Below are 24,897 nucleotides of genomic sequence, written 5' to 3'. Positions count from 1 at the left end.
CATCACTACTTATAACTATACTAAGACTGAAGAATACAAAGTATAAAGTTTAATTTTTTCCACTAGTTACAACTTTTACAGAATAGTATACTTACTTTTATGTATCACCTCTTGTAAAGTAACTTAAAAACCATTATACCATCCTTTTTTTATTGTATCATGTGTTTTAATTTTATGATTCAACCTCATTTAAACATAGGTTTATCCACTATGGCATTTATTTTAATTGCATTTCCATTAAAAAAAATTGAATCTTGATGTTACAACATTCATGTTTTATTACTTAGAGGTATGACTTATATTAAAATAGATATACTATAATTAATGCAGTAATAATTAATCAAAGCTGTATATTCATGAAGATTCAAAGCCCCTTTTCTAGGAATTTAAAAAACCATGAATAATTTTAATCAATTTGAACTATACATAAATATTTCATATACAATTTTTTTTTATAAGTTTTATTTTTCTGTATAAATTAGAACATCTATATGTTCATCTTTGTTTGTATGTGCTGATGTTTCCATAAAACTAAGGAACTTAAATATGGTTAGATATAAAGAAGAATTATACATTAAGAATTCTATATGAATGAGTTTCAGTACGAAGTGCTAATTTAGTTTTTATTCATTCCAGATTAATGGTTACAAGTGAACGCAGTATTATTAAAACAAATATGTCATTGAATATTCCTTATCGTAGAGGAATTGGATCTCAGACAATACCTGATAGTAAATTAAGGAAAGAAAAGTGGAGAACATATAAATATAAAAGACATATACTTGATAACAGTTCAAAATATGCTAAGGAAAAAATAAATTTTATCCATAGAAAAAACTTAAAATTAAATCTGAATGTAACACATAATAACAGTAACAGTAATAATTTACAGTCAAATTTGAATTCCTTACATACAAATAAAATAAAAGATAATTCTAGGTTAACAAATGACGCTGATTTTATTAAATATGAAAATGAGTTATTAGATATGAATGATAATGATGAAGATGAAAATCAAGTTTGTAAACTATGGAATTCACCAGAACAGTGGAAAAAAGCATTTTTAGAAAAGTTTTTACATAAGGGAGGATTGCAACCTAAAAATGAAAGTATATTAAATCCCTTATATTTAATTAAAGTAAACGAAAAGCCCAATGAAAATTTAACGAATCCTTATATTCAAACCCTAAATCCAAAAGAAAATAAAGATAAATATTATGAACATTTTGATTCAAGGTTAAAATATGAAAAACCCTTAACCAATTCTTCTGTTCAAGAACAAAAGAAACTTATCAAAAAATTAAACATTTATGTGTTAGATGAAAATAGAAATTTACAGAATAATTTTTCTGTTAATGTAACAGGAAATTCAAAAATACTAATCATTTCTGAACATGCAGTTAATGCTAAAAATAGAATTAAAGAAGTAAATCCATTTTCAATTAATAAATATCATAAACATTCATCCCAATTTGTAAAAACTACTACTTTATCTTCCTTAATGACCACTTTAAAGACGCGTGATGAAAATATCAGTATCATGACTGTTGATGCTTTGAGAAAAAAATCTTTAAATAATAATCCAAGATCCTGGCTTGAGTATGCAATGTTTAATACTAATAATTCAATTCCATTGAAAGTTCCTGGGTTTAGGGATAAATATGTTTTGTTTGATAAATGTTCAATAAGTGATAATGTCAGTAAGTTAGATATGACTACAAAAGGATATAATGATGAAAATCCAGACTCTTCAATCATCCAAAGAAGACCTTTCATTATGGTAATTGCAAACTCAATTCAAAGTACAAGTGTGCCGAATGAAAAAAAAAAATCTGTAGTAGATCATTATAAAAAAATTCTAAATAAATATTTTTACTTAGAATCACTACCAGGTAATTTTAGTGGAAATGAAGTATATAAACTACATCATCCTCGCTCTTCTACCATCTCAATTCTACCCGTTACTGATAATCATACTTTCAATAAAGGTAGTAGACCTGATTATTTTCAGACTGAACTTAATATAAATAATAACTTTACTAATTTGTTAAATGAAAACAAGTTTTTAAATAATGTACTAAATAAGATAAAAAATATTCAAGTTGATGTATCCAAAGTTTCAAATATTACTAACAATACTATTAAAAGACTCTACATTAACAATATTACGTGTGATCGCCTTGAGGAAAGTATAGCAAAGCGCACTCATACAACTTCTGCAGTTATACCGAGTACACGAACTAACACAATTCATACAGTTGTTTCAGAAAAGATAAATCTTAATTTATCTACTACATTAAAGCAACCCCTTAATCTTATTTGTAATAATTATGGAGTACTTAAAACTAGTTATGATTATTATAATAACTCTGTTATGTTACCTTCTTGTAATCGATCACAAATAATTAAATTACCCATGTCTGAGGATGATTACTATTTAAAGCCGGTAGTTCTTCAGATTTATGTACCGCTTGCTGAACCTTTTAAAAATAATAATATTAGTTTGCATAAAGCATATCTTCCTCTTTATGAATTTGAAAAAGTTAAAGACATAAATCATAAATTAATTTCTTCTCTAAATGAATGTTATAGCACTAATTGTGAAAGGTGTACAATGAAACAAAGATCTATATCTGTAACCAATCATTCATTTGGTAGTAAAAATAATTTTAAAAATATATCTGATCAACAGAGTTCTGCAAAAAAATATACTGTTAAAAATAGTTCTAAAAATTCTTTTCATTCCAGTCATACAACAGAATTAAGTTTTAAAAGATTGGTTGAAAATTCAGACCAAAGAAATGATTCTGTGAAATTAATTTCTGACAGTGCTAGTTTTTCAACAGTTACCAAAAGATATACGTTTACTACAGTGATTTCAGCAACAAATAAAACAAGAGTACCAATCATTTCAACAGTTCAATTACTTAAATCATTAACTAAGCCATTTTTTAAATTGACAAATGGTAATTATTCATTCTCAAGTTTTATTTCTTCACCTGAACAAAACGTAATACTAGTTTGTAAGAATTCAAATGACAGCATAATATCCAAGATAATAGCTAAGTATCAAAATGCAAATACTAATAATGTCAGTAATCCAATTAAAAATAGTTCAGTAGATATTCTATCTTTAGATTTTAATGACACATTATCTTCTTCAGTTAGAAAAAAATTAACTGTACATAATGATACTCTGTACTTGGGAACAACTAAGTTTGGTAGTAATTCTTCTTTGCAGATTCCTCTGAATTCTATGAACCCATTTTATTTTACTTCCACAATATCTACAGCATCAGTATTAACAAATATTACTACAAAAGAAGAGAACCTGCCCACCAAAATACCTAGTCATGATACCAAAGAAATATTAAAAAGTTCTTTGCCTATAAGTACTTTTATTGCAATACCACCTCTCGTACCTTATGCACAGAATAAATCTACTACATTACAATTAATACTCAAGGAAATAAATGAAAATAGCAACAAGGTATTGTCTCATAACAGTTCAGAAGATGGTTTACCTAAGTTTAGTAATATTACCTCTACAGTTACCACTACTATAACAGCAGTCAAAACTGAAAATAATTTACCATTACAAAGTATATCAGTAGGTGCTTCATATCCGAAAAATTCAAATTATACATCTGCAACATCAGTGATAATGAATATGACCACAATCAAGAGTATATCATTCAAGGATTTGTATCAAAATGAAACAAATTCATTCATAAATATGATTAAAAATGATAATTTTAGTAATAATTTTACTACTTTTCTTAAGCCAAATTTAACTACATGTATTCCTTTCGTAATACATATAGTTGATAATAGAGATAATATTCATGATTACAATAATGATACTTTATCTGGAAATTATATTAAATCACAAAACAAAGGGTCAATTTTGGAAAAGAGAGATAATTATTTTAGGAAATATTCTACTGCTTTTATCAAACCAAATTTGACTACATGTATTCCATTCATAATACATACAGTTGATAATAGAGATAATATTTGTGATTATAATAACTCTATAGCTGGAAATTATGTTAAAGAGTCACAAAACAAAGTATCAATTTTGAAGAATAAAAATAATTATTTTAGGAATCGTTCTACTGTTCTCATAAGACCAAATATAATTACAGATATTCCTTTCATAATATATAATACACTAAATGATAGTGTTAATATTCATAAATACAATAACATTTTTGCCAAAAAGAATATTATAAAGATACAAAACAGTACGATTATTTCAGAGGAAAAGCAGAAGTACGTGAGGAATCTCTCTGCTGTCATCAATCCAGATTTAATTACAGTTACTCCATTTGTAACTTTTAATATGTCAAATAATTGGAATATCCAAAATTATTATAGTACTTGTGTTGGAAATTATGTTAATCAAATACAAAATACTATGCCAAGTTTGGAGATAAAAGATAATTTCTCCAGAAATCGTACTATTGTCTTTCTCAAACCACACGTTACTGTAAGTGTACCTTTCATAACACAAACTGTAACAAATAATTTTTTTGTTGGAAGTAATATTAAAGCAACAGAAAACGCTGTCCCCATTTCTGAGAAAAAGTATAATTATTCTAGGAATCATTCCTCTGTCTTTATGAAACAAAATTTTACTACAAGTATTCCTTTCATAATACATACAATAAATAATAGTGATAATGCTCATAATAATAGCAATACTTATGTCAAAAAGAAAATTCAAAATTCAATACCCATTTTAAAGTCTCAAATTGTTATTAATCCAACTGTAAAAGAGCTATCTACAAAAGAGTTAAATAATATAAATGAACAATCTCAAAGTTTTACTGAGATTACTGGTAATTTTTTTAATATAAATAAAAAAAGAATATTTTGTCCGTACTTTACTACAACAAATTATCTCACAGCATCTAATACATCTGATTTATATACCAAAGGTAATATTATTAATATAAATAAAAGTAACATAAAAAAGTATCCTGTTAATTACAATAAATTTACAGTAGATGGAAGTTTTCTCATTAAACATCAAACTCTAGCATATGTTCAAAAAAATAATAATATAAAGATTAAAAATAGAAAAATCAGATATAAGAATAATTTTAATGATAAAAATAATATAATGAAATCAAATTATAGTATAAAAATAAAAGACCATAAGCATAATATAAAAACAATGAACTCAAAATATAATAAAAAATTAAAAAATGAGGATGAAAATATTTTTATTGGAAAAAAGAAATTAAAAAAGTTGTGTGTTAGGGAATCTGATAATACTAAACAAATTAAAAAAATATTAGAAGAACCAAAAACTATGTCTCCTAATCATATTTGTGATGATGTTAATGATGAATATGCTGATGAATTATTTGCAAAATCGCTTTCGAATGATGAAATCATCTCGCTGATTGGTGGCTTTGGTAAACACACATTAGAAATTGAAGATCATGCAAAATATTTTTCAAAGATGAATTCTTCAGTTCTACATGAAGGAATAAATAATAAAACTACTATTAGTGAGGATAATATTAAAAATAATCAGTCTCATATTATTGTTCGAAGAAAAGAAAATGAACTGATAACAAAAGCTGCTGAAATATCACATGATCATTACAATATTTATATGGATTTAGAACCAACTATTTCTCATACTTCAAATAATCCAATTTCAAATTTGGTATTTAAAGATAGAAAATCTGTTTTTACAAATACGAATGATCATGATTTCATTAAAGAAGATGATATTTTAAATAATTCTGATGATATAATTAAAGTTTATACAACAACACTTTATGATTTTTTAATTATAGATGAGATGTGTGATGTTTCTCCTTCTTCTGTCTGTAACATTTCATCATCACTGAATTATTTCATACAAAATTTTACTGCTCTTACTCCTGACTCCACAAAAAAAATTACAACAAAAAACCCATTACTTAAATCTACTTTAAGCAATAATCGTTCTTTAAAAATTAATTTTCCATCATTACATAAGCAGAATGGATCAAACTTTTTACCAAGGAAAATAGATAATTTATTACAGCAATTTGAAAAATCAAACTTTTTAATTAAAATGAAAAATTTTAATAATAAAATCAATAAGCACAACATTATTGTACATACAAATTTCAGTGAATTGTTAACTAGCACTCAAAGGATTACTGAAGGAAGGAAATTAAAAGAAAAATGTGAATCTCATGGTTCAAAATGTGTTTGTTCCTTTAAAGATGTATTTGAAAATTTTGACTATCTTAAGAAAAATATTTCTGTTGGTAGAAATATTTGTAATTCTTTTGAACCAGTTAGTAAGCGTTACCTTATTACAAGTGAACAAATGCCTCGTATTTTAAAAAATGATAACATTTATAACGATTCAGATATTTACATAATGGATGAACCGAATTTCCATAAACTCTTTTCAACAAATTTGGATGAAGGTAAAATTATATATTCAAGTTTTTAGTTAATGAATTATAAAACTTTAAAAAAGATTTTTTAGAATTTTGATTTGTTTGGGACAAAGTATGATAATATATCCTGAACCTGTAGGGAAAGATATCCTCCAATGATGGTTTTGGCCACTATGCCACACCTCTGTATTTAGCCCTAATGGGCTTTACCAGAGGTCATCTACATTACTTTGGCAAAAAAATCTTACAAAAATAATAATTTTTTACCTTGGAAAAAATGTTGGTCATCTACATTACCTTGACATCTTTCAATCTAGCCTCAGCCAGAATGCCACTGCTGCGAATGCCACAAGTGACATTCCCATCGGTGTTACTGTGTATGTATTACATGGTAACAAAAGAACTGAACTACCTACCTGGAATAGGCATAAGTGAGTTCAACACAAAACATAAAGCATTAATCAAAAACACGATAACACAACACTAAACACAAAAAAATTCAACAGCAAAACATAAATAATATAATACAACAAAACTTAAAGCGGGTAAAACCCAAGCAGAACCCTAAACCCCCTCAGCAATCGTTTCCTCTGCAAGATAATTTATAAAATTTTACACAATCACCCATTCAGCCCGATTAGCTGGGCCATTCAACCCGATGATTTTGAGCTGACAAACAGCCTTCATGCACATCAGCTTGTATTATTTCACACATTGATATAACACATGGTAAGCATCATCTAGTTGTCCACATTGTGGACACATTCAGGAGTCAGCCAAGCCAAATCTCTGCGGTCTGTCCCAAAAAGCGCCATGGCCAAAAAGAATTTGCATCACGTACTTATTAGGATGTACCCATGAGGCGTTTCACAAAGCAACAACATTTGGAAAGAGATCATGCCCATCCTCTGCCTCTTCCCATTTGGCCTGCCACAAGGCATCGCAATGTTGTTCAATCTCTCGATGCTTCTCTGATGCAATCAGACCTATCGGTTAGTATGATAATACATTTGAAAGTACTAAAAATTACATCACTCACTACAATATTTGATGTGGAAGTAAACTGTAACTATCCAAACTGATTTTTTGAATAGCCAGATAGAAAGAAACAGTTCAGAGCTGAAAGGCAGACCATCTGTCCCATTAAAAAAGTGATTTTCAATTGGTTACCAAGTGTACCAATTTGACAATTGCAACGTATGTAAATTTATGGTACCGACAAAGGAAAGATAAAACAAATAGGGAGAGGAAAATCAACCTGTAGAGAACTGCATTGCAAGATTGGAATCAGGCAGTCAGGGATTTCTGTATTCCGAACCCCTATTTGAGTCTGCTTCAAATTGTTTTGAAGTTTCTATACAGTTCTTTTATTGATTTCATTGGTAAACATTCTAGTTTGTACTACTTGATAAGCATTTTTCTAAGATTTTAAAGTTCAATTTAACAGTATTTCAGATTTATGTTTCATTCATTTTTAAAACATTGTTTTGTTCAGATTTGATGTCAAAATAATTTTATTTCATCAATTCTAAGTTCAGAGCTCATAGATGATGTATGAAATGAATTATAAAAATTAAGTTTTTTCCAGATATAAAATTGACAATTTTGTTTTAGTTACTCTGTACCAGGAATTATCTATCAGGTTATTCGCAAATAATGAAGTCCATTTTTTCCCCCATTTCTGAATATCCCTTTTACTTAACAATACAGTTGTTACATTTTATCTTAGATATAAAATCAATCCCTTAGTAATAGATTGATTCTCAAACATTATGTTGGCAAAGTTCAAAAATTTTAAAAACAATTTATGATTGTTAAGTAATTAAATCAAATATCTTTAGATCTATTGTGCATCTGAATATCAGCTAGCTTTCTTTCTAACAAAATGATATATAAAATATGAAAATCAGGTAAACCTTTAAAAAGTCCATATCTGCATATGTGTTATACATGGCATGACATAAGTCATGCCTTGTGTGTGGTAGCGCAGACTTATACAAGGCATGCAGTTTTTTTATTATACTTTATATTTTAGAACTTGTAATACATCTTTTATGTCCAAATTAAAAATGATGTATAAATTAAGAAAAGGCTAAAACAGGTTTGTTATAAAAAAAGAGGCTTTGTTTAAGGTGAATTAAATTTTATGTTCAAAATTACCCAAATTTACTTCTCATTTTCACAGAAGGAAGATTTTCTTAAAAATTATGAATTTAGAAAATGGAATGTCTTCATAGAAACTAGTATTTTTTGTATGTAATTTTTAATTGGCAATGGTTGTTGCAGTAATTTGCCATTAATGGTGCCAAAAGTTTGCAGTTAAACTGCATTCAACACTGTTTAACTTTAGAAATCTACAGTAATTAGTTTACAGAATTTGGTTTCATCCACTAGAGTTTTATTTTTATATTACAATTTATAGCAACAAAAATTCAGCAAATCAAGACATTATTTAGTTTTTAATCCTTATGTAGAATCATGGTGTGCCTCAGACTGGCACATAATAATTGCATAACTGCACTGCCCCCTCTCATGCCCTGTTTGAGAAATTTCATTATTGTATAACTTCGTAAGTTGTTTGGTTGTCGTGTAATGAAGTCAATTATTGTACGCTGTTTTGCTATAAGTATTCACTAGATACAGGGATCTCACAATAGTGTTTGCAATGTTTTTTTTATTCTGCAATTTCTTAGAACTATCTTTTTCCATTATTTTTTTTACTTTTGATAACATTACTGGGAAATAGACAGATTATTTTCAGTTTTAATTAATTTGATAAAAAAATTAGTATTAATCTGCTTTAATTTTTTATTTCATTACTTAGTTTTTTACTTTTGCACCTCAATTACTCTGAAAATAGTGTTAATTTTGTAAAAATTACTAACAAATATTAAAAGTATTCTGAATCCTGTTCACCCAATTCTAAGGACAATGAATAAAGAGGATTTAAGATGAATAATTGATAACCTTTTAGAAATCAGCAATAGTAATGCTTTTTGACTTTTCTAATATTAGTGATAGTGATATTGATTATATTCTAACATTGATCGTAACTCAGGTGGTAAGAAGGAGCATGAAACTGAAGATGCATGTATTGTGCAAAGAAAATAGAACATATTACATATAGGATGAAAATTATTACAAGTAGCCATTCACAGAACCAACATAAAATATATCAATATATAATATATCATATTATATATTGTATCATAACATATAATATAATAACATATAATATATCGATAAAGAATATTTTTAAAATCTTTGATGTTCCACTTGCTATTTCTATTGAAAAGCATCCCAATGATATTTACAAATCACATTCATACCTATAAATTAAGTAGAGGTAAGTAATGTAAAATGATCAGATTTAAAGTTTTATCAAATACAAGGCAGATACACCAGACTAACAGGTGTAGTGTTGATATACTGATATTTTTTAAATGAAGATTACTCAAAATACTTTTGTATTCTGTAATTCCTAATTTTAACCATAAAGATATCATATCAGTTTTTGCCACCGATTGTTCTAGGAGAGCTGAATTTCAATCTGTAATGCCAAGTTAAGGATTGTCACTGCTAATTACCCTTTGTTTTGATAATTCTTCTTGATAACCCGTCAGTAAAATTTTTTAACCCATAAAATGAACTGACTCTGTCATTCAACAGAACTTTCAATCATTTCAGCAGAAACTCTAAACATCTTGCTTCCTCAGAGCTAATGTGAGTATGGCTAGATTGTTTGTAGCATTTAGGAGACATTGATCTTTCAAAATGCACATGATCAAGCTAAGAACAATTCAAAAGGTCAGTGTATGTAGATGTTAGGAGCCAACCTACCAGGTTGGTCTAGTAGTGAACTCATTGCAAATTAGCTGATTTCGAAGTCAAGAGTTGTAAGGTTCAAATCCTAGTAAAGTCAATTATTTTTATATGGATTTGGATACTGGTATTCTTTGGTGGTTGGGTTTCAATTAACCACACATCTTAGCCACTTTATTTGCATTCATACATTTCATCCTCTGAATACATGGTTCTGGAGGCTAAACCTAGAAAAAGAAAGGTGTTAGGACCTGCTACATATCCAGCTTATACTATACTCTGAGAACAGTGATATAGAATTAAATTCAGAAACAAAGTGTTATTCCTACTCAAGCAGTTCCCAAGCCAAATTTTGTTCCTAATCAAAACATACATGCTACCACTAATTAGAATTTTATCTATTAAATTGGCTGAAATATTGTTAAAAATAGTCCAATATTAGGAACTACTGAGAAAATAAAAACGGAAGTGCAAAACTTTTATGCTGAGTAAGTCACTAGCAAAAGAAGAATTTAGGTGAAGCTTTATGAAAGATAGTGCATTGTTTTCTTGTACTACTAAGAAAGGAAAAGCAATTATCTTATTTTCAGAGTGCACCCCGATAAGGAAATGGATGAGCCATCCACTAAATCTGAAATCATTCTATAGTACTGCTTGCAAATGGGATTGATATGGTTAATGAAAAGTTTCCAGATTACAGCTCCAGCTGTTATTGTAAATGACCACTGCTCTTTTACAGAATAGTTTATATGTCTTCACTTAATATCTACATCATTCTACGATAACTGTGAGGCATTCTGTGGGTAACTACTTTGTGAAACAGGTAGCATATAGATTTAAGAAAACTATAGAAAGCTTAAGACAAGAAAATTGTATGACAAACATTTTCCAATTTATATGAGAAGATATGCATTACTATAAGTTGAACTTTCTGCTGTAAAACTTGTATCAAAGAATGGTGTTGAAAAATTCAAGAGAAGGATTCAAAAAATGCTATAACTTTCCACAGAACTGAAAAAGAAAGCCTGCAATTTAAATGCAGTTAGCTTGTTTTGAAATGGATAAAAATATTTGTTGCAAAATTCCCAAACAAAATAAATGTTATTTAGTTTCATTTGAGATATTACCTTTTCAATTTATCATATTAAATTTTTACATTTGAGTAATTTCTAGCAATTATATGTGTTATATTATTACTTATAATCTCTATGGTGGAGGGTAGCATCTCTGACAAGAAGTTCTGCCATTTTTCCAGCAAGGAAATACAAGTTCTGGGTTCAAGTCCTGATAGACATTTTTCACATATAACAAAAATTCATTATCATCCACTGCAGTAACTGTTATTGGGAATAAGCATGTTGGTTGTTTTATAAATAAATAGTAAATCTTGTATGTTATTTTTATGTTTCAAATCTGTTTTTGAGAACAACAAAAGTGCAGTGTTAATAATTATTTTTATTTATTTAAAAAACTATTAAAATGGAAAATTAGAGGACAATAATACATATCTAACTAAATATGGTAAAATAAAGTATACTAATATGTGAATTTAGAGAATCTAAAAACAATAGAAAGAAGGGTAATACAGGTTGTAATTTGTTCAGAAAAGTGACCAAAAAAATTTACAGAACTTAACTAAATATTTTTATTTTATGTTTTAACCTACAAAGTAAACCTAAACGAAATAAGAACCAAGAAGTTAGAAATTAAAAGTAACTAAACTATTTCTTTATTTAAGTATAACAAAATTTGTAAACTTGTGTGGTTTTATATTAGTGTAAAAAAGCCCAAACATTTACAAATCAGTTTAATTCTGAAAAAAATTTTCCTTAGGAAATAATCCACTGGATGAAAAAATAAAAAATTTTTAAAGTATTTTTTGGCTCAAAAAAAGTACCGGTCCCAGGGACCACACAGTTATGAATAAACTATAAAAAAACCATAATCCTAGCTGACAATTCAACATAAATGATTTGATTTTTTTCAGTATTGGAAACTGTTTTGTTTTATAACATCTATCTAAAGCTTTGATATGTTGAGTTGTGTATAGGTTTAATTCTGACCTTTTTGTATGGTTGTTCAACTTGTGCCTACCTATTATTGCTACTGGTTCTTGTGTTGCTGTCAACCACTAGTCATTAGAACTTTGTTATAGTAAATTTTTTGGACTAGAACAAGTAGGATGTAACATAACTACACGTACAATCTCACTTTACAAGTAAGGGATGCGCCAACTGCTGTGCTGAATAATAAATCTGTCCTAGTTATATTATACAATTTTTTCATAAAAAATTATGAAAATTTATTGTTAAACAAAATAAATCAATTTTTACCTTTCAATGTAAAAAGTACTTTTAAAGATTTGGGCAGTGGTGGCAAGTTGGGGGCAGTATTAATTCAACTGTTTGGTAGATATTCAATACCATCTCCCGTTAGGTTGATAACAGTACTAAAAATTAAGTCAGTGCAATACTATAATATTACTGGGTGATACTACAATGTAAATACTGGATGATTAACATAGTGCTGCCGGCGCTTTCTGAGCTCATTCTATTAAAGAAAGTTCATATTAACATAGATCCAGAAACGCTCCATTCGGGAGTTACTGTTGGCAAAAGATTTCACCCTGATTTCTGGGCAGAGTGAAATAAAATCATATTGAAATTCTAGGAACCCAAACTAAGAGGTAAACTTGATGATTTTTGACTTGATAATTCATTAAAAGGTTCCAGAACCATACCTCTGGTAATTTTTATAATATCCAATGTAAAATAAAAACACTTGTCTAAAAACATGTTTTTTTTTACATTTGTAATACAGACTTAATTAAATGACTTATAAATGCATAAAATCTATTATCAATACATACAGAGAATTTTATTCTGTAAAAATTGATGTAAAATAGCTCAACAAAAAACAAATAAAAGTTTAAAAACTTTGATTTTATTAACTCTTACTATATGAAAACTTTTAATGTAATAAACTACAGAAAATGAAGTTAACATGCAATTGATACATTTAATAATGTTTACAGTAAAATTTCAAAAATTTATCCTAGTTCAACACATTTGGCTCCACGCTTTCGAATTGCTCTCTGTAATTCTGCGCGACTTTCCTTAATTTGTGCGGCGGCATCTGCAATGCAAGCAAACAACTCGTCATGAACCTTTCTCTTGCACATAATACTCTTCATCCAACCCCACACGCAAAAATCAAACTGTGTTAGATGAGGCGATCTTAGTAGCCAGTATATGGCCAATACACCGCTGTGGAAACTGCTCATTTAAGTAGACTTACCATACGTCCGGGATTAGCCCGGACATTACTGGTTTTTTGTGCTGTCTAGGGTTTGAGAATTTTATGACTGGCAAGGATTTTTTTTAATTTAGACGTATGTTCGACATCGCGTGTTTAAACATTCTCTTACGGCCGTGCACCTCTTAGCCGACCTTGGAGCAAGCGCTGACGTTGATTTTGACGAAGGCGTGGCTACCGGTATCGCTACAATTTTTACTTAGTTATTTGGCAACACAACAGAGTAAATGTGTTGTTTTCGTGTGTGAAGTAACTCGTCTACACGTTTGATCATTTTATCTCTATTCGTTTTTTATCTCATCGTTTAGCAATGGGCAAAAGAAAATGTGTGTTTAATGTTAACAAATTTTTGAAATTGTGTAATGACAGTAACAATGAACGTGTTTATTGCACACAGTATACTGGAGAATTTTCTGTTGCACATAAAGGAAAGGGTGATTTTTTTTTTAACATGTGAAAACAGCTAAACATAGGCGTGCTATTAATGTTACTGCTTCAACAAACATAAGAGATATTTTTAAGGCCAAAGATGAGAATAACAATAACAGTGATCTCGAGTGTACTGCTAAAGAAGCTGCATTTTCATACCACATTGCTAGACACGAACTCTGTTTCAAAACATGAAACTGCATATATAAACTGGTTAAAGTTATATGACCCAAAATTTTCATCTGCTAGAACCAAAATCAAGACAATTATTGTTAACTTTATTTCGCCATTTATATTTGATAATGTGATGCGTTCTCTGGAAAACATTATTTATGTAACAAAAACGATGGATAGCTTAAACAAAAGTGAAGTAAAACTTGTTCTGATTGTTGTAAGATATTTCGAGCTGGAGGAGGGAATTCAAGTTAAACTTTTAAATTTCATGAATTTTCAGGTAAAACTGCCCAAATTTTGAATTAGTATCTTTTGCAGTGTGTGAAAAAATACTAATTTGAAGAAAAGTTGGTTTGTTATACTGCCGATAACAATAACAGTATTTTTCCGTGGTATGAAGAAAAAGGGGAATGAGAATGTGTTCAGAAAAGTTTAAAGTGATTTAGATATACCTATTTTAGGAATTGGTTGTTCAGCCCATTGTAGTTCAGTTCAGTACAAACAGCATATGATTCCCTAACCCTGGACATAGAAGTTATTGTTATAAAGATTTATAAATATTTTCACATGTATACAGTAAGAGTAACGAAACTTAGAGTTCTGTGAATTTGTGGAAACAGATTACAAAAAATATTATCTCATAGCAGCACAAGATCCCTTAGTTTGTTATCTGCAAGAGTTGTTTCCATTTTTGATGAACTAAAATCATACTTCATATTTTGTGACAAATGTCCAAAATTATTATTTGATTTCTTTGAAAATCTAGAAAGTTAACAGTTTTTGAAATTTTTATATTGTTCTCTACAGTTATTTAATAATGTAGTTCTGAAATTGGAAGATAACTATCACAGTAACATATTCAAGCATTTCAAACATATTCTGAGTTAATTTGTCAACTTCAGGAAAGAAAAACCTACAAATTTATATCATCTTCCGCCAAAGAATTGCGTGTACTCTAAAAGAAAATAATGATGTTCAGGAACAAAAATTCTTCTCAAGTGTAGACAATTTTTATAATTCTACTTATCCAATACTTAGAGTTGTGGAGGACCAGTTTTGATAAAGTTAGTAAGTTTCAATGGATAAATTTACAAATTGAAATTCCCTGGTTTGATTTAGAAGAGAGTGCACAAGTTGTTAATGAAATTATAAAAGATTCCATAAATATTGATGAACACACATTATTGAACCAGGTAATTCAAAACCAAAGGGTAGGTTGTAGTTCAAGTTCTGAAAAATTACCAGACACTATTACACACTAGACACACTACACACAGACACTAGAGAAGTGGAAAGCAATTTTTGTGTTTCAAAAGAATGATATTTCATGTTGCAATATTTTTAAAATGGTTGAGTTTGTGATATCTTTGCCTAAGACATCTGCTGCACTTGAGAGACTTATTTCAATTATGAGGAACATTCGGTCTGCAGAAAGGGGTAGACTTTCAGTATCTACTGTTAGATATCTGCTAAATGTTAAAATTAATTCAGAACTTTCTTGTTGTGAATTTTATGATGTAATTAAAAGAAGCAAACCATTTCTGAAAAAAGTCATGTCTAATGAAAAATACAACTGAATAAATAAAGTTTAATGTTTTGACTTTTAATTAATTTCAAAAATAATTCCTAGGTTGGACCCAAAAAAATATGCTAAGCCTACCGATACGGTAGGCTTACCATATTAGAACTTACCATAGGTGAGAAGTGGGAACTTTTGACACAGTTATGTCAAAAGTATATGCGGTAAGTTGATGCTAATTGAACATCTAATAGCAGGGACAATTGTTACTTAAGGAATATTCCAAATAAATGTCGAATTTGACGTCCACAAAAAATGAATGGTCCAATTAGCTGATCGTAAACTAGACCACACCACAGATTTACGCTAAATCCGTGTTGGAAATTACGTTGTATTGTTGTGTGTGGATTGACTTCGGCCAAATTGTGTACATTGCGAAGGTTATTGATAGCTTCCCAAGTAAACTGGGCCTAGTCAGTAAATAAAATGAACCTGTGCAATCGGCGGTTCATATTCAACCGGTTGCACTATTGCAAACGAAGAGAGAGGTATCTCTTGATTGAGGATTTTATACTCATTGAGAATACAACTTGTTAGTAAGTGTCCTCCACATTATAGACTGGGAAACTCCAAACTGCCGGGTAAAGTGTCGTGTACTAACACCAAACTGCACTGAGTAGCCTCAGTGCATGGTTGATGGATTCAGATGATTGTTTCATCAATATCGGCATCATGATGGTCACAACGGTCACGGTGAGTACTATAGCTGAGAAGTGTACCTGTTTCTCGTAGCGTATGGAATGTTCCAGTAATTGTAGGATTTGGAACTGTGTGGTTAGGAAAACTTCTTTGATATTTTTCAGCTGTTGCAGTTGCACTTCAATCGCACCCCTCCAAGATAAATATGTCTGCGTATTCCTCAGTTGTAAATAATAAAGGTATTGCTGTAGTATGACACCAATGAAAACTAACACACTCTTAATTAAATTACACTACTCTTTTTTCCTATTTAGCCTCCGGTAATTACCATTCACAAATAATACTTAAGAGGATGATATGTATGAGTGTAAATGAAGTGTAGTCTTGTACAATCTTAGTTCGACCATTTCTGAGATGTGTGGTTAATTGAAACCCAACCACCAAAGAACACCGGTATCCACGATCTAGTATTCAAATCCGTGTAATAATAATTGACTCTTCTAGGACTCGCACACTAGAACTAGCTTTCCACCAGTTTCCATACTAGTGGAAAACACGTTCACCACTAGACCAACCTGATGGTTAATTAAAGTATACTGTACAGGCAATAATTCACAGCAGTAATGCTGAATATGCAACATGTTGATGGCACAACATAAAAAGCATTGTTGGCCAGCTGATTTTTTATGTTACCATCTTATGAAATCATAATTTCTCAAGTTTTCAATTTAACAGTGAATTCGAGAAAGGTACATAATATTAGTACTGGTTTTTTAATTTTATCTTTAATACAAATTTTTGTATCGTTGCGCTTTGTAGAAAAAAACAAACATGCTTTGTACGTGTAATCTCTTCGTTTTGATACGGTAAGTATTGATAATAAAATCAAATTCCTTGAACTTGTATTTGTTTTTTATTGCGTTATTTCTCATAAATTTATACAGAAATAAATTCTCTACAAGTTCTGATAATAAATTTTACACATTTATTAGTAATTTAAGAAAGTTTTTATATTACAAACGTGAAAAAAAGTTGTTTTTGAACTAAATATTTTTTGTTTTAATTCGCATATTATGAAAATGATTAGAGATATGGTTTTGGGACCTATTTTAATAAAGTTTTCAGGTCAAAAACCATAAGAAACGATCAAGTTTACCCCTTTGAGTTCCTAGAAATTCAGTATGATTTTATTTCACTCTTTGCTGAACAATCAGGCCAAATCTTTTGCCAGCCCTAACTCTCTAACGGAGCGTTTCCAGACTCAAGGTTATAAGATTTTTTTCATTATTTTTGCTAGTGGAATGAGTTTGAAAAGGGCCGGTAAAACTACCTAAATCATTCTGTATAAATCAGAGCAATATTTTTTTTACTCTACAAAACAAAATGTTTGAAAAATGGTTTATCAATTCGAGTTTCTTTAATTTTTTTCATGAAAGTAATTCTTAAAACACTGCAAGTTAACATAAAATTATGAAGAAAATGAAATGGTTTATCAGTTCTATTATACTCCCTTCAAAGTTTGGTTACTAGGCCTATCAATCCTCCTATTGCATTTGCTACTAATTGGGCCTACTCAATAAAAAAGTTAAATTAAATCTTAAATTTATGATTTCTACTTGTTGCATTTATATTTTATTTATTTAAATTATTACTTTCGATCCATTAACAATTACTATTTAGGGAAGAGGCATAACTGTAGTAAGAAGTGTCAGGGCATGGAAGATTTTTGTCTGAGAAGACTTTTGATTTTTTACAGTATTTTCTACAGTTTTACATAATCACCACTCACCTAATCCACTGGGTAAAATCAGAGTAAAAATATTATTTACTTTGATCATTGGGGTTCAAATAACAACACTATCAGGAATAGTATGACTTTTTTTTCGTTGGAGGAGGGGAAAGCTTTCTCAGCTGCTGTCTGTCGGTACAGACGGTACAGTCGGGCTCTCACCGACTAAAAACCCTGCCTCTTATACAACATGCCCTGATACCCGACTTTCGGCATTACACAGCATGCTGTACACTTGCGAGACTCCTTGGGTGGACATATCAGCAGCAATGATGACGCTTAAACTCTGACAACTGCCTCTTTCTCCTGGCTGTCTTCTCCCCATTCAGCCTGATAGCAGTTAAGCCTTCTCGAGAGAAGCCTTTTTCTTACACTTCTTCTCTGTAACAAATAAGGCATATTTATAATGAAAATAAAAGGTAATTTATAAAGAAGATTGAATAGCACATTCCCAAAAATGTTATATTCTACCATCTTCTTCCTCTCTCTCATCCATTATCTTCTGCTGCAATATTGCCCTGCTCATTTCTGTAACAGTGTTCCAGTTTTCTTCATTACAAAGAAGTATATTGACCAAGTTGTAGCCAACTTCTCAGTGACCGCTGTCTGTCCTTTGGCCACCTGTCACACTCGAAAAATGTGTGCCTGACTTTATCCTCCAGGTCACAATATACACTCTTGGCATCTTCTCTTCTTTTACTGTAGGCATTGAATTTTTTGGCCTCAACTTCTTGCAGGTCTGTCTCAACCTCGTCCGCAGCAATTTCTTCATGGTGAAGTCTTCGCCAACAGGAAAAAGGGTTCAAGCTACCATCTGCAAACAGCAGCGACTCAGCAGGGGTGGTGTTCTTCCTCACAATTTTATAACCATTGTCCCAAGGATCATCGTTGATCTGCTCGCATAGTCTCTGCAAACCATCAGTACATCTGTGGCCTGGCTGGATAACCAAGTCTAGCTTTTCATACCGCCTTGCAAGCCTCCGACATTGCTTCAGCCAGGCTATCAGCCAAGGTATTACCTTCTACAAGTATATCTGCAAAGACTATCCGTAAAGTCTTTGAGGACTTGTGGGCTGCTGAACCTCCATACCTTCACTGTTGGATTAGAGTTGTTAGCCGTGTGGTCACAGTGAAGGCTATTCATGAGTGATCACTCAGCATCTTCTCCTCCAGGACCTTCAGTTCTGTTATGTTATCCGCCTGCCTCTTACTAATGAAAATGGGGTCAAGCACTGCTTAATAGCCACATTTCCATTCTACACATTTCACATTGAAGTCACCAGTATGAAGGGCCCACCAAATTGAGAGCCGATTTCAAACGTACCCTCCACTTTCACCTGAAATTCAACAAGTGTTATATTGGGAGAGATGTTGCAGCTTACCATTCTGTAGCCGGCCACATCCACCCACGTATATTCAGGACCCAACCCTTTGACCGCAATCCTCCTTGAGGACATATAAATAGCGGTGTCACAACTGTTGCCATTCACCCAAGGAGGATCCTATAGCACCATGGTTGGGTTTTCTGGTCATTATTGGATCAACCTTCTTCCGTGTAGTCATTGCCCAAAGTCAAGCAGGCCCGGTCTGCTTGGAATTGCCATAAGCCAACCTCATGGAGGCAACCTTAATACTAGCATTGCCTTCATTCTTGTTTAAGGTATTGTGGATTTCTTCCTGGGTGGTTAACTTACCCAAATCCTTGATTATGAGATGTACCATGCTCTCTTTTGCCTTCTCCATTTAATTTGTCTTGTTGACTCCATTTAATTTCTCTTTTATAGTCCTTCTTAAGATCTCCGCCACATTGTCTCCAGCCTTGATCCTAATCTGAAGATCTTTGCCCATGCCTTTTGCTTGCTGTCAGGACTTAAGCAACACTTCCCACCTCGATCTTTACTTGCCTTAGGAGATTGGCATAAGGTCTCCCTTCTGCATGCACTACTACTGTGGTAGAAGGATCACCCAGCGATTGCTTATTTGCTAGCTTGTTCTACTTTAGCTTTGCAATATTGTCTTTGTTAATGCACACTTCAATGTTCCAGGAGGTCATTCATCCGAAGTGTTGTACTACCCTTCAAAGACTAAGCTTCATCTTATTGGTGCTTTATCAATAATTTTGTATTCTTGAAGCATTCCTGCAGCCACTTTTTCATTGTCAGCTAGGCCAGTCGATTTAGCTCAACTTTTTTACAGCCTTTAATACTTTGTTGGTCCCTTACAAAGAAGGAGTCTACGTTGCAGCTTTAACACCCATCATCCTGATTAGGGTGCTGTTACTGCGTAGCAAGTTTCTGGTGGATTGGCTCAAGGAGTTCATGCATTCCTTCAACCGAAGATTGCATTCTTTCTTTTTTCGTGGTTTTTATGAGTTCCTTAAGCCTCAGGACCTCACCCCCCCTCAACTCGTTAATTGCTTTTTCTATATTTACCTTTTCCAGGAATAGCATGACCTGAGTCTGGACAAGTTCCTTCCATCATACACCTAAGTAATAAGTATTAGAATACTTATTACTTTATCTTCCATTTATCAGCAATAAGAATTACAAAAGTACATGTATTTTTTTCAGTTTTTCTAATTTTTACTTGTTACATTTGTTTATACCTTATTTGAAAAAATTTTTGTCACACTATTTTTCATAAATAAGTATGAAGGATTGCCCTTATTATCTATGGATCACAAAAAATGAAACTTTCTTGGAAGTTCATGTATTCTCAGATCAACATGGTGTTAGTATAGGTTTTAATTAAGCTTTGCCATCGTTACAAATCTCTCTTCATTTTTTCCCAGAAAACACCTCTTTCAGTGCCAGATTTCACAGTGCCAATCATCTTCATACCCAGGTCCTCTATTCTGACTGTTATTTCATACCTCTAGGACACTCCTGTCATCTTTCATTCTCTTGACATGTTTGAACTTTCTGTTTTGTAATTTCTCCTATACTTTTCATTTTTAATTGTTGTACTACAATCTTCACGTAATTCTTCAGTTAGTCCATCCCCGATTTACCTGCTGTACTTCTTAAGAACTTCATCTCCCCTGCTTGAGTTACATTTCATTCTTGTAAAGACCCAAATCTTAGAATTACATTTAACTACTGGTATAAGTATCACCAATTGTACATTAATAGTTTTGCTTTTCAGTTCCCCATTAGGTATCAGAAATTCTTGAAATAATCTTCCTCCTCAATTGAATTGGGTAGTTATCCCCAGACTCATTTTCCCATCCATTGTAATGTTAGCTCTTAAGTAAGAAAATTTCTCAACTTCTTTTAATGTAAAATAGCCATTCTAAATAAAAGTAATAGCTGTGGTTGATCCAGAACGTTCCTTATATACTATAAGAAAGTCATTACATTCTGTTTAAATATATTAACAACCCTGTAAAAAATTCTTTTGACAGATTTTTATAATATATATATATATATATATATATATATAATTATTAATAAAAACTTAGTTTTACATCAGTAGAAGTTCCTTCAATCAATATTTCTAAAATGGTAACTAATAATGTGAAGCACTTTAAAATTCTTTTTCTAGTAATGTGAAAGAAAATTACCAACAGTCGCCTAAAGAATTAATACACATTAAAAATAAACATTTAAAATTTTATCAAACGCAATTTTCAGTAACATCAATTTTAGAATGTTCTTTTTTAAGGAAGATTTTAATTACTTTTTGATTTTCTTGACTGTTGCTTTCAAATGCTATAAATAAATATTTCCAAAATAGTATTCTAAATAGCAAATTACTCATTTCAATTGTACCAAAATTTTATGAACTGTTTTTTTTTTTTTAAATAACAGTCACATTGATCATGGAAAAAATTTTGAATTGACATAGGATAATGTGATTTTTTTAATCATATTATTAATAAATATTAAATTAGCAATGATTTTTTAAAATCGTATATTTTATTTTTAATGTAATTTCTTTCATTATATTACATATGGATATATATATTTTTTGTTTACAAATTTAAATATTTTTAATATTTGTGTGGCATGTTTCATGTGATGCAGTTCCACAGATATACAGGTGAGGATGCATGGTGAAAACATCCAAGGAAGCGCATCTTGAGGAACATGCCATGTAAGTATTAAAATATTTATTATTCTTTTTATTTATTTTAATATATCATAATCTAAAAAAAAATGCAACTATTAACCTGAGGTAGGAATATTAAGATGTCTTAGACTTAACAAAAATATACTTCCATTTTATGCTGAGAAGTACTTTTGCTATGTAGATAGGTTAGGTAGTAGTTTAGAAAAATAGAACTTGCATAATAGTTACGTATAAGAGGAAGAGGTGTTCTGTTCGAATTTTAAGGAATTTAGGCTCAGTTTTCTCTGTAGGCACTTAAGCCATTCGGTTTATTGTACAACCATTAAACAATAAACAGAGTCTGGAAGTAGGTTTGTGCCACTGCCCATCCCCACAGACCACTCTAGTGAAGCACAAGCTTTACAACACCCCACATCATCGTAATGTTTTAACAGCATCTCACTTATACCCCCTGAATCAAAGTAGGGAAAAAGGACCAAATAGGAAAAGGAACTACGTTACCTTCATGATTCACAGCAAGAAACTTTGAAATAGAAAACCTAGCATTAATACGGAAGTCCTTTATTTCATTCTTAGTATGCTTAAAATAATAAATTTTATTCCATTGTTATCAGTAGTGTTATTTCTATAGAACAGAATATTCTAGTAGATGTCATGCATGTATTCTGGATTATTTTTTTATGTATAAATTCATTAAAAATATTACAGAGCTGATAAAAAAATCAGTTTTATATATATATATATTTTTTTTTTACTAGAGTGAAAATGATTATTCCAGTAAAAAGTAAAATTTTAGATGTCGTCACTAATTGGTGGTGTACTGCTTTCCTGTTTTTAGCTTACTTCTCAGTCAGTAGGAGAAACTTATTGCTTTTTCTGCTTCAGTTATTATTTTATTTTTTTAAGTTAATGTTTTTTTATACTTATTTCAGGTGAAGAAGGAAAAATAACTATATTGAACGGACTTAGCATTGAATTACCATGTACTAAAAATGAATCTCAACGTTTACCTGATTCTAATAATCTTGTGAAATATACATGGCAATTTGAAAATAGTTCTTTTGTCTTTGGTAATGAAAATTATTTTATTTATTTGTAACTGCAATATTCAACACATTAGTGTGATTATGAATTTTAAGTTAGTTTTGTTCTAAATAACATATAAGCCGTTTATGGAAATTTAAAAATTAAAGGCTGTAAGCCATAACAAAATTTTATCATCAGTCCCTGATGTCATAATTTTTAAAAGGCAAACCACATTGGTTATTACTACTCAAAACGTATAAGCTCATAACATCAGTAAAAAATAACGAGCTACATAATGTTCCAGATTGTCTCACCATTATTTTAATAAACAAACACACTCATTTGTTACAATATATTTAATATGCAATTCCTAGGAAATGCAGAACTGTAAGAAAAAAGATCACTGCCATACTACAGTACTCCTCTCTCTACTCTACAGCTAATAATTTTATGATAAAATAATATCCTACTGAGGTAAAAGGACATACATATAATGTATTGTTCCACTACTGAAAGAAGTAAGTTTGTTGGTGTACATCATCAATCTTGGTCTTTTTTATGACTATAATACACATAAAATACCTTAGATTCAACAGGGCCAGTACTCTGCACAACCATTCCCTATGATTAGCAATCACTTATAGGAGTTAAATTGCCAACAATTTAGTGAGTTTGGCAAATGATGTGCAGTAGTACAATAATGGCTCACTAAAGAAGGCAGCAAAAATCACTTCACTCTTCATTCTCCCTTTGAATAACCCTTAATTTTCAAATTAACACTTGTCATATGAATAGGATTATTAATTATTTCTAGTCTATCAAGAACAATTAACCAATAAATTTAAATGTGGTAGGATATATAAAACGATTGCATTATTTGAAGAGAGATTTTCAAAAAACGTAGGAGTAAACTTAGATATTAACAAACAAAAATTTCAAATCTATCCTTATACTTAATTTTTAAAAAATGTAAAATTACAAATTTGAAAGATAATGCAGAAATTTTACAGATTATTACATAATCATAAAAAATTTGAATATTTAAAAATATATAACTGTATAAATGTATTAGACTGTATATATTAGAACTGTACTTCAAAATGAAGTACATTAATTTTTTTTCTTAATATTTTTTGTTTCAATATTTATTGGGGAAGAGGTGAGCACATAAACCTGTAATATTGTAGTTAACAAAATTTTATATCTTTCCTGACTAAAATAATTCTCTCTTTAGAGTAGCGTTAAATCTGACATTTCTTTTTATTCACTATTTAACTAAGGGAATAATGCTTAAACAAATAGAGACTAAGAAAATCCCACAAAATTGTTTGTAGTTTTTCTTGTTTTCAACCACACAGTACACAAGAGTCAAGAAAATGCAACACTTCAAGTTTCTGTTATTCAGACTGTATCAACCATTGATCAGTTCGTACCTTCAACAACTAAATAAGCTGCTACCTCCTGTCAAGAGCTATTCTTAGTGTGAGATAAATCTGTTTATTCTGTAGATTTACCACCTTAAATAAATAAATCATCTAACACAAAATTTAAAATAAACATTATGAATTCTTGGATTAATATGTGCCCCAAAAACTTAACGTTCTCGAATGATTTTTAAGTTCTAATTATGCAGTAAA

The 24,897-nt window shown here is 30.3% G+C and overlaps 1 protein-coding gene across 1 annotated transcript in view; it reads left to right on the top strand.

Annotated features, from left to right (window-relative positions):
* The window catches only part of LOC142320009 (uncharacterized), a 56,266-nt gene that overhangs the window by 632 nt on the left and 30,737 nt on the right, over window positions 1-24,897 (top strand). The window contains exons 2-4 of the mRNA XM_075357690.1: window positions 637-4,844; window positions 5,640-6,443; window positions 23,167-23,304. Of these exons, the coding sequence (XP_075213805.1) occupies window positions 637-4,844; window positions 5,640-6,443; window positions 23,167-23,304 (5,150 nt within the window). The remainder of the gene's footprint in view (window positions 1-636; window positions 4,845-5,639; window positions 6,444-23,166; window positions 23,305-24,897) is intronic.

Source organism: Lycorma delicatula, chromosome 2 (assembly GCF_047948215.1).
Source record: "Lycorma delicatula isolate Av1 chromosome 2, ASM4794821v1, whole genome shotgun sequence".
Classification (NCBI taxonomy): Eukaryota; Metazoa; Arthropoda; class Insecta; order Hemiptera; family Fulgoridae; genus Lycorma; species Lycorma delicatula.
This window is presented reverse-complemented; position numbering and strand designations above follow the sequence as displayed.